The 11,521-nt window shown below is 47.6% G+C and overlaps 1 protein-coding gene across 2 annotated transcripts; it reads left to right on the top strand.

The window, feature by feature from the left end:
• The first annotated feature begins 7,981 nt into the window (after positions 1-7,981).
• Positions 7,982-11,037, top strand: LOC103634780 (beta-1,2-xylosyltransferase XYXT1). 2 transcript variants are annotated; one of them, XM_020543325.3, is made up of 6 exons: positions 7,982-8,493; positions 8,619-8,699; positions 8,855-8,959; positions 9,062-9,178; positions 9,286-9,576; positions 9,691-11,037. In XM_020543325.3, exons 1-6 carry the CDS (start codon positions 8,310-8,312, stop codon positions 10,887-10,889), a joined length of 1,977 nt encoding a protein of 658 aa, XP_020398914.1. In that variant the 5' UTR covers positions 7,982-8,309; the 3' UTR covers positions 10,890-11,037. The 2 variants fall into 2 exon arrangements, with proteins under 2 accessions (XP_020398914.1, XP_020398913.1); XM_020543324.3 differs by having other exon boundaries at positions 7,985-8,493; positions 9,056-9,178.
• The last annotated feature ends 484 nt before the right edge of the window (positions 11,038-11,521 follow it).

The raw sequence follows: 11,521 nt of genomic DNA, 5'->3' as shown, positions 1-11,521 counted from the left end.
TGGCATGCGCCACAAACCCTATCTTTCTCAAATACAACATTTGTTAGTCCAATGATGTGATTATCCTTTTGAAGTTTGGCCAAATTCCTCATACCGACATGGGCTAGCCGGCGATGTCATAGCCAACCCTTGTCGGACTTTGTCACTAAACAAGTCTCAGACGTCACTTTACTTGTTGTGAAATCAACAAGATAAAACTTGCCCTTCAAGCGACCCGTAAAGGCAACTGAGGAGTCCTCCCTTCTAAGGATCTTCACATCCACATCAGAGAATAAACAATTATAACCCATTCCACAAAGTTGTGAAACGGACAACAAATTGTAGCTTAAAGAATCTACCAATAAAACATTTGAAAGTGATTGTTGGTCAGAGATAGGAATTTTACCAATACCAATCACCTTACTCTTGCCACTATCTCCAAACACAATTTCTTGTGCTTCTTGAGTTAGTTGCAATGAATGAAACATGTCTTCCTCCCCGGTCATGTGATTTGTACATCCACTATCAAGCACCCAACTTGACCCACCAGAGGAGTAGACCTGCAAAACAAGTTTAGGCTATGCTTTTAGGTACCCAAATTGAATTGGGTCCTACAGTGTTAGTTATAGCCTTGGGTACCCACACACTTCTTTTCATGACTTTCCTTTTAGTGTAGGCACCCACATATTTGACAACCAATTTCCCTAAATCCCAAGTCAACATATAATCACAAAGATAAGAGTGAGAGATGGGAGCATTAAATTGTTGTCCACTTGAGGATCCCACTTCCTTCATCTTACTCTTTGTGGAACTCAAGTTTGCCTTAACTTGAGGTGACTTGTCATTTGAGGAGTGAATCCTCCCCAAGGCATCATATAGGGTGGTTCCCTCTATGAACTTGGGATCCCTTATGCATTGTGCTAGGGTTTTCCTTGGATGAGTTGAACCCAAGCCCCCTTTTTCCATTGTTGGGCTTTAGGGACTTGTACTTGGGTTCAACTTTTTTTAACCCATCATTGCTAGAGCATATTTTCAATATTCCTTTGACCTTCACCTGTGGACTATTCTTCCTTGCATGGTTAGTTAGACAACAAGAAGCATGATATTTGGCACAATGTTTGCAAAAATTATCATTTAAGGAGCTAGACTTAGATTCAATCACTAAAGATGAGGCATTGATGTTCTTGCAATTTTCAAGTTGCACTTGAAGTTCTTGATTTTGAACATTCAAGCTTAACATGCTTGTTTCAAGTGCATTCTTTTCATTTGCAAGATTAGCTATAGAGGTTTTCATATTAATTACTTCTTTATCTTTATTCTCTATAGTTATCTTGACTAAAGATACTTCCTTAGTCAAGACATCTAGCATTTCATCTTTATTGTGAAGCAATTCTTGAAGCTCTAGGTTTCTTTCCTTTTCAAGGATAAGCAAGTCTTCTTGAGCATCAAGAGTTGCTTTTATTTTATCTAGCTTCTCCATTAATTTGGTGATAACATTGTATCCATTCAAGCCAAATTCTTTAATCATTTTATTTTTCATGGCAATTTGTTCATCATCATCATCATTTGGAAAGTCATTACTAATAAGGTTACCTTATCTCCTTTTGCCATGAGGCAAGTTAGAGTGTAGGAGTCGTCTTGTAGGTTGGTGAAGAGTTGTGAGCTTGATGTAGATTGGATGGCCACGTTTGCCACCACTCCTCTTCCTCGGAGCTAGAACTCTCTTCATCGGAGTTCCATTCTTCACCAATATGGGCTTGACCATATTTCTTCTTCTTGAAGTATCCCTTGGTCTTGCCTCCCTTTTTGAACTTGTCCTTCTTGTATTCCTTCTTAGCTTCTTGTTCCTTTTTGTTAGGACAATCCGCTATGAAATGACCGGTTTGGCCACATTCATAGCATGCCCTCTTCTTTCCTTTCCTTTGGAACTTGTCATTCTTCCTTACAAATTTTTTGAATGTTTTGATGAACATAGCTGTGTCTTCATCGCTTGAGCTATCTTCATCACTTGAGGTCTTGACCACTTTCTTTGCTTTGTGGTCTTTGTTCTTCTTGGGGGTGTCTTGTTCATTGGTGATCAAGGCATGAGAGTCTCTTGTCTTGATAGGGGCTTCTTCGGACTCGTGTTGTTGAATCTTTGCAAATAATTGATGAGGCGTCATATCCTCATAGTCATCACGATCCCTTATCATCCTTGCAAGACTCTTATCCTTTTCTTTATATGCTCTCATGAATAATCTTGTGACCTTGGAATCACTCCAGTCTTCGCTCCCAAGTACTCTTATTTTGTTGACTAACACCATCAACCGATCAAAGAGTGATTGAAGCGACTCACCCTTTGTCCAATCATATCTTGCAAGCTCACTTTCCAAAGCTTCAACTCTATGTCTCTTAGCTTTGGGATCTCCTTCATGTGACATTTTAAGAATATTCCAAATGTCACGGGCATCTTCTCTTCCTTGAACTTTCCGGTATTCTTCCGGACAAAGACTTCCTTTAATTATGCTCACTGCTTGAGCATTGCGATGAACCTCTTGCATCATTTCCAGAGTCATCTCTTCTCCTTGGGCGGGATTATACATACCTACATTAACAATCTCCCAAAGACTAGGATGCACACCGATTAAATGCGACTTCATCTTGTCGGCCCACTCGTCATAGTTCAACTCACTAAGAGTTGGTAACTTTCCAAGTGGGGCGGAAGAGAAGTTGGGAATATAATTTCTAGAGTAATCGAATTGAACTTTACTAAATTCGTTACCTTTGCTTTTGGTAGATGATCCTTCGGTGTTGAGACTTACCTTGCTCAACACCTTCGACACCAAAAGATCCACTAGATCGTCATTGTAATCAAATGTTCCCTTACCTTTATCTTCTTCGGCCTTTCTTCTTGATTCTTCTTCTTCGGCCTTTTTCTTAGCATCTTCCTCTTTCATTTTGAGGAACATTTTCTCGGCAATCTTCATGGAGAGGTCGAGGACCTTGGGGTCCACTTCCTCACCGGAAGATGTGATGGGGATTTCCTCGAGGAGTGGATCCACATGGTCACGTTGAGTAGACATGATCGTTTCCTCACGCGGTTAAGCGTAAAACGAGGTACATAGCTTTGATACCAATTGAAAGTAGCCTAGAAAGGGGTGAATAGGCTACACCTAAAAATTTTCACTAAAAACTTCGAGATAGGTTAAATCAAAGTTGCACTGGTGCAAACCGGTTCAGTTGATTTTAATTACAACTGAACAAGTTTGAACCTGCTCAACTTAAATTAGATAATCTGTTAAATAAATACGAAGTAGTGAAGAATATAGCTAAAGACTTGCCCTACACAAAATCTACTCGAATGGATGATATGAACCAACCAACGAATTTAAAGCGCTTAACAACAACACACAAGAACACACAATATAACCCGAGGTTCGGCAACCACCACAAAGGTGTCCTACTCCTCGTTGAGGAGCCCACAAAGGGTCGGGTCTTTTCCAACCCTAATCCTCCACAAGCCGACCACAAAGGTCAAGGCAATCTCTTCTCAAATAAGCTCAAAGAGCGGGTGATACAAACTTCTTGGGGTCGTCCACAAATTTGGAGACTCCCAAGCAACCTCTAACCGTCAAGGAACACGAGGTTCCAAGAGTAATAAATCTGCACAAGGTTAAGTTTGCAACGAGCTCAAGAACAAAGAGAATAGGAGAATCGAGATGAAATTAACAGCGTGTTCGATCGAGTTCACCTCACACCAAGGGTCCTTCAAATGATTGAAGGAGATGTGATTGCGGGTGTGAAAGGTGAAATGAATGCGCTTGTTGGGAGTTTTGTCAGCCAAGATTTCGTGGGAGAGGCAGAAGTAAATGAGAGAGAGAGTGTGAGGGGGTATATAAAGGATCCCCCAAAAGCTGGCAGCCGTTGGGAGAAAAGGAGTAAAAACCGGTTGAACCGGTTTCTACCAGGGAGATCCCGGTTCACTGACCTACTCAGCCGGAAACTCGACCGGTTTCAAAACCGGTTGAGTAAGGGAAAATTCCGGTTGAACCGGTTTTCTAAAAAGATCTGCAGCGACTTTTCTGACAGCTCTGACTGTCAGACAGGTCAGAGCAGGGATGGCAGAGGAGCAGTCCCAAAACCGGTTGAACCGGTTTTAGGACCGGTTGAACCGGTTTCCAGGGCTGAAACCAAATTTTGAGTAAATTGAAGAGAACAAACATGGAGTATTTGTGGGAAGTGAAATTTGTTTTTCTCAAGGGCATTCATGATCTGGAAAAATGTTCTCGAAGATGTTTTCAAAGGATTTTGAACTTAGCTCATTGCACAACTTACTTAACCATCGCGGATCCCTCTTAATTGCACGGCGATTCCTATGACTCAAGAATTATAAATTTAGCACCGCCGATGTTTCTAAGCACTTGGAGCACGTCATTTGATGTGGAATTTTAAATCCACTGTGCTTTCTATTTTTATGCTCGTAAGATCTGTGCTTCTCCTGTCTGTAGAATTACTGTGTACATGCTAGGAGCAAACTTGTTAGAATCTCAGTTTGTTTTGTCATTTAATCACCAAAACTCTCAATTAGGGTTGATTGCACTTACAATAATGTTTTTCGTCGACAGATACAATTAGCCATAAATGAGGGCCGATTGGCTTTTCAGGTTCTGCAAGTAGACACACAACCTTTTCCTGTTAATACAATAGAACTCACATGCAAAAAGGTCTTGGTTCGGCCCGAAATGGTCGATAAAGGCAAAGGCAAGGGCATCGTCATTGGCGATCCTCGCATGTCAATTATATCACAAAAGGATATTGCTCGAAAGGCTTCGGGCGAGAAGGCTAAAAGGTTCGAAGATGTCGGGGGGCAGGCACAATTAATGAACCAAACACATCAGCCTAGCCCGAGCATCGTGGATGGTCCGACACCTACGTGCGGATGGTCCGGTGCTCAGACAAACGGTTCGGCTAACTCAGCCGGACAGTCCACCTATGACCAAAGGCATCAGCCTCTACACGAAGCAAGGAAAAAGACGCAAGGTCAAAGCACATATAGTCGGTTGATCAAAGCCGACCCTATTTTTGATCAGTTGCTATCCAAAAATGCTAGCAAAAAGACTGTTCCACGTGATCGGTCAACATAGAAACCTCGGTCACCTGCTAAAACGAAACGGCCGAACAAAACGGCCCAAAAGGCGACGCGACAAGCATCGCATGTTCATCCTATGAGACAAGGGTACTTTCCACCCGTTTATTCATCATCGGTATATTGTCCTACTCAAATGTGGAATGGCACGACGATGAATCCATGGTACATGTATAGTCCCTTTGTCTATCCAGGCTGGGGGGCACCTCCATTCTATTCATTTTGATGCATTGATCAAATGGTCGTGGCCGAGAAAGATACAATCCAAAACGACCTTTATACATTGGTGCTTTATTGAATGATCTCTATTTTGAAAAGCCGGTGACTTACATCAGGTTTAGTTCATATGATTTTGGTTCGTCAACCTTCACCAAAAGGCAGGGGGCATATGTTGGAAGCCAAAAAAGGCCTTGCGGACGGTCTGCGCGTGCGCAGAGACAGTTAGGGTTCCTAGTTTCTCGCGGGATTTGTTATCTAAAACCGTGGGATTGACTCAGAAATCAGTTCAAAGCGGATCCAGACCTCCCCCTTTATATAGATGAAGGGCTATGGCCGATTGAACCCCGCAACAAACGATCAAATCAAATCTATTCCTCGTTTTTACCTTACACATTAGGAGTAGTTCTAGTTTAGCCCTAGTTTAGTATTCCAATTCCCAAATTCTCTGCTTCTCTTCGACTCTACGTCGATTAGAGGAGTCTGGGTCGGCCTGCCGAGCCTAGACAACCCCTAGGATCTCTCCTCCCCGACGGGGTCCCTCCCGAGAGCGAGATCCAGGCGCCGCCGGAGACCTTCACTGCCCCTGCGCACGCGCGGACCGTCCGGCCTGTAGGCACGGACCGTCTGGCCGTCAGGCAGGGAACGCTAGCTCCTGTACCAGGTCGCGGACTGTCCGGCCCCTTGCCACGGACCGTCCGCGCCTCTGCAGAGGGCACCGCCACCGGTTCTCACGCAGTGTTCGGCGCCTGAAAAGGTGTCAACATTACGTATATCAGCCGACTCAAGTCGTTATAAAAGCTCAGTTTTCTAAGGATAGACACACAACATGAGGGACGATTAAACTTTAACCAAAGAAGTTTCAACTTAATTCACGCTGAATGATATTTTTTTGTACAAAAAAATGGCATGAGAAGAGAGAAGTGTTGGCAATCAAACTTGGCCTAGGTGCATAATGGATTTCACTATCATGTTTCTATCACGAAGATGGACGAAAACCATTTATATGAATTAGCTCATTTGGAGTCCGAATGAAGAAAAAACATATGTCTCCATTGCCTCATTTAGTTTAGAGTCCAAATGAATTAGTTATGATTGTGAACACAAGGTTGATTTGTCTCATAATGTTCAGGTTGATGATGAGTGATTGTCAACATGGGTAGTGCTTTGGTGTGAGTCGGCGGACTAACCAAAGTACGATTTTGTGTTGTGTAACCATGTCTCTCGACTTGTGGTGTGCAGTATAGAGACGATGGTCGACGATGAATATGAAGATCATGCGGGTTCGTACCGATGGGCCCGGAGCAGCGAAGGACGAGCGTTGGGTCTTGATCGAGGTCAGCTATTTTAGGGTGTTTGGTCGTAGATGTTTCGTGCTTAAACAGATAAATTTGGAAAATCTTGAGTCACTGTCTTCTGATAGGATTTTGCTTGGTTATGTGTTGCACTCTCGAGCTTACCGTATTCTTAACCTTGAGACTAACCATATCATGGAGACCTATGAGGTGAGACTTCGCCTAGTCCATCCCCCTATTTTGAGCATGCATATCATGGACGGATGGTGAGACCATCTTTTTGGAGGAGCAAGACAACGTCGATTGAGGTGATCCTGATCCATCTTCATTGGCTGCCCCAGTCAAGCCTGCTTCCACTATTTCGGCTGACGAATCAGACATCACTTCTTCCATGACTTGGGATCCACTTGAGCCAGAGCTTGCTTAGCCTGGAGGCGATCGGGCTACCGTGGAGGGGGAGGCTACCTCTTCGAGGAATGCACCACGACACATCCAACGTGTTCACCTTAGAGCATCTCCAACAACGTGACCTATAAAAATGCCCTATAATTTGAAAATGAGTATATTTTATAGAATTTAGGGCACCAACAAAACACCCCGCTCCAACAGTAAAGCCCCAAATCTAGATTATAGGGCAGCCCACTGCGGTGTAGTATATTTGAGTCACTTGAGAGGGTGTCCTATAGTTTTTTGACAAAATTTTATGAAATGAGGCACTGTTGGAGTAGTTTTTCCTGTGTAGAGCCCTATATTTCAATTTGAGGCACTAGTTTGAGGCATTGTTGGAGATGCTCTTACACAGCAGATGATCAATGAGCTTCACGAGTAGAGTTAAAAAAAACTCGAAACTCGCGAGTCGGATCAAGCTCGAATAGGCTCGACGTGGCTCGGGAGCCAGGAACGAGCTGAGCTGGATTCTCTAGCTCGTTTATCAGCCGAGCGCCCGAGCTGAGCTAGCTCGTGAGCGCACGAACTGCAAGTCTAAAACCCTAGGTCCTAGGACAGCTGCCTTACCCCGCCTCCCTGCGGTCTCACACAGGTGCACATCGCATAGGCCTTAGCCCACAATTGTCCACAGACGGTGTTGCACAGGGGATTAGGGGAAGTTGCCCTTGCCCCAGCCGACTGTCGACCAGCCGCCCTTCCCCGGCAGCCGCATCCGTGTGGCCATGCCACGCTCCCCTTCCGTAGTTCACTTCTTCGCCAGTTTGGTCTAGGCAAGCACCGGCCAAAGGCCCTTCTCGTGCAGCAAGACAAGCACCGACGGCAGCAGGCGGCAGCGGCGCTTCTCCTCAGACCTCCAAACAATGCATTTCAAAGTAATTTCTTGGCTCTAGACCTATTGATTAGCATACATGGTTATTGTTAATGGAACTGAGGTAGTTTGAGCTTTCAAAGTAATCTCAGCTTTTTCATTATTAAAAAAACACTTGCTCGACTGGGCGCAGAAGGTTCCGTCGACTGCCACATCCAGTGCTCACACGCGCCACGCGTAGTTATCTGCGCCATTCCTAAACTATTCCTAGAGCTCGATACCATTAAACTATTCCTTGGAAAGTAAGAAACGATAAATATAATCTGCTCTCGTAGTACTGGTCTTTGCTACACTAGCATTCATCTTACTATACAGGCACACAGCGAGGTGCCTGGGGCCTGGCTGTGCCGTGGTGGGTCGTCGACGTACGCGAGGAGCAATGGAGGGCGGCGGGAAGTTAGTAGCATACAGGTATGGCGGCGGCGTGGAGCCCCGCAAGTTCGGGCTCGGCGGCCTTGTCGCCGGCCTCCTCCTCGTGACCTGCGCCTACTACTTCTCCACCGTCAAACTCGACGCCGTCCGCATCGTCATGAGCAAGCAACCGATGAACCCATCAGAAGCATGCAAGGATCCACTCGAACCGAGCTCTCTCGCACACTCTCTCTGCATTTGCCTCTTGTGATCGCTTCTTGTAAGGCTTGTTGACTAACTGTGCTGTAATCTCTCTTATATATGTTTCTTGATGCAGTCAGGTCCCGTGCCAAGAATGCAGCAGCTGGGACGGTTGGGTCGCCGGCGAACGGCGGCGACAGCTCGAAGCAGACATCAGGTGTGAGGCACCTTCAAGCTTGTACGTACAGTACAGATACTAAGTAGCCAGCAGTGACGTGCGTACATTAGACCATCAGTTACATACTTATTACAGTCTTGCTAAACTAATCCAAGAGTTGACGACCGGCTTGCTCTTCACTTGCAACGATTTAGAGTCGGGCGGCCTGCAAGATCAAGGTGCATGGTCGTCGAAGGATGGCGACGGCGTATCCTCGTCCTCGTTCGGGCAAGGCGAATCAGGCAGGCATCTATTTGGAGGTTGGTTATCCCATTCCATGGGCATGGGGACTGGGGATGGAGCGACCTGACCTCGTGTTTTGGTACTTTCGCTGGTCTGGCAACTTTGCACGCAAGGTCCAGTAAGCTCGTTCGAGGAGAAGCAGAGAGATGATGCCGTTCATGAGAAGGATGATGATGACCCACGTGCTGGAGTTGCTGCTCTTCCTCCCTTGTCATCAGACATCATGCAGGAATCAGGTCATCTATCAGGAAGCAGCCAGCTCTGCCTGGACTAACCCAGGGCAAAGGCAAACAGCAAACTTTCCAGGATAAGTCTGTGACTCCGTTCTACTTTCTGTGTGCAGGAGGAGGTCTTGAAGATCTGGAACTGCAGGTGCAGAATGCTATTGCAGCAGCAGCAGCTGCAGCTCCACCCAAGGAAAGCAATAGTGTCAGCAGCAACGATCCTGGCAGCTCGTCCTCTGAGATTTTTCCGTCTGGTCCAGGACCAGCTGATCAAGTCCCTGTTCCTGCTACCTCTCCAGAAATTGAGCCCCTTTTTGCAAACCAAATTCCTGCTGCTTCTTCGGAGGTTAAGGCCGCCCCTCCATTTCATTTGGATCCACCTGTCGCTGACGCTGAGGCCAAGCAAACAGGTAAATGATTCTATTTCATTTGGATCCATGCAAACCGTGTGAAACCTCCTTTACCGGTGATTTGTTTCATTTTCATATGTCCTTTATACTAATACGATGATTGCAATTAAGCAGCGCCGCTGCGGGAGTGGAAGCCGCTGTGCGACCTGACGTCGAACCGTCGCATCGACTGGTGCGAGCTGGAGGGCGACGTCCGCGTGGTCGGCGGCTCCAACGGCAGCGTCACCCTGGTGGCAGCCCCTGGCGCGGACGAGCGCAGCTTTCACGAGGAGTCGTGGAGCATCAAGCCGTACCCGCGCAAGGCGGACCCGAACGCCATGCGCAGCGTGCGCGCGCTGGCGGTGCGGTCGGTGGCCACGGCGCCGCCGGTGGCCTGCACGGACTGGCACGGCGTGCCGGCGCTGGTGTTCTCGGCGCGCGGGTACACGGGGAACTACTTCCACGCGTACACGGACGTGATCCTGCCGCTGTTCCTGACGGCGCGGCAGTACGCGGGCGAGGTGCTGCTGCTGGTGACCGGCTTCCAGGCGTGGTGGGTGGGCAAGTACCTGCCGGTGTTCCGGAGCCTGTCCAACTACGAGCCGGTGGACCTGGACCGGGACCGGGACCCGCGCGTGCGCTGCTTCCGCCGCGTCCAGGTGGGGCTCACCAGCCACGACGACTTCAGCATCGACCCGCGCCGCGCGCCCAACGGCTACTCCATGCTGGACTTCACCCGGTTCATGCGCGCCACCTACGGGCTCCCGCGCGACGCCGTGCCGCGGCGGGGGCGGGGGCGGCCAAGGCCGCGGCTCCTGGTGATCGCGCGCGCGCGCACGCGGCGGTTCCTCAACGCGGAGGACATCGTGCGCGGCGCGCGGAAGGTGGGGTTCGAGGTGGTGGTGTCGGAGGTGGCGCAGGAGGTGGCGGCGTTCGCGGAGCTGGTGAACACGTGCGACGCGGTGGTGGGCGTGCACGGAGCGGGGCTGACCAACATGGTGTTCCTGCCCCCGGGCGGGGTGGTCATCCAGGTGCTGCCGCTGGGCCCGCTGGAGTTCGTGGCCAGCTACTTCCGGGGCCCGGCCAGGGACATGGGGCTCAGCTACCTCGAGTACCGCATCTCGCCGGAGGAGAGCACGCTGCTGGACCAGTACCCGCGGGACCACCCCGTGCTCACGGATCCCATGAGCGTCCAGGCCAAGGACTGGGTGTCCTTCATGGGGGTCTACCTCTTCAAGCAGGACGTCCGCCTCGACATGAAGCGATTCCGCCCTGTCCTCAAGAAGGCACTCGCGCGACTTAGAGCCAAACCCAGGAATAACAACAACAAATGATCGATCGATGATCACATCATCGTCCGTCCCAGTGTAATTTTGGTACCTCCTGCTTCCTCTGATCTGTAGGTAACTCGATCTTTATTTTGAACCGAGAGCTTTCACTCTTCTAATTAATATATATAGTCTCCGTCATTGAGCCGATCAAGGTACACGCACATTTTGTACACCGTCTCTGCCACGTTGCCATAGCAGATCGTTATATATATATGCACATGATAGGTCAACTACCTACATGCTATACGTTGTACTATTTTATGCGGCAAACTTCCAATATAATGGACCTCGAAAGCGGAGAAATATGTGCAGGCACACACATTATTAAAAGATATTGTCGCTCTCGATGATTTGCATGCATTAATTGCCACGGCAAGATGACTGCAAAGGAACATGGAATAATAGCTTAGAGGCAACTTTGCTAGAAGATATTGGCTTATGATAGATACCATCTCGTCCCGCACAGTGTATCTGATGCATGTTTTATTAAGGATCAGAGCAAGACTGAAAGTACCATGGAGAATAAAAATTATCATAATCATATCCTAGTGCTTATAGAAGAGTAGGAATAACTAGATATTCAACGAGGTACCGCTCACGGTGAAAGCACTACCAGAATTTCTGTTTGCCGAGTG

Source organism: Zea mays, chromosome 8, assembly GCF_902167145.1.
Source record: "Zea mays cultivar B73 chromosome 8, Zm-B73-REFERENCE-NAM-5.0, whole genome shotgun sequence".
Taxonomy (NCBI): Eukaryota; Viridiplantae; Streptophyta; class Magnoliopsida; order Poales; family Poaceae; genus Zea; species Zea mays.
Note: the sequence above shows the minus strand (reverse complement) of the source record. Positions and strands in the feature narration are given on the sequence as shown.

What these genes read in the sequence shown, in the direction of transcription:
- LOC103634780 (XM_020543324.3), top strand. Translation starts at nt 8,310, where the DNA reads ATGGAGGGCGGCGGGAAGTTAGTAGCATACAGGTATGGCGGCGGCGTG. An exon ending in GATGAACCCATCAGAAGCAT is followed by an intron (nt 8,494 to 8,618) that starts GCAAGGATCCAC and finishes TTCTTGATGCAG; the next exon opens with TCAGGTCCCGTGCCAAGAAT. An exon ending in AGACATCATGCAGGAATCAG is followed by an intron (nt 9,179 to 9,285) that starts GTCATCTATCAG and finishes TTCTGTGTGCAG; the next exon opens with GAGGAGGTCTTGAAGATCTG.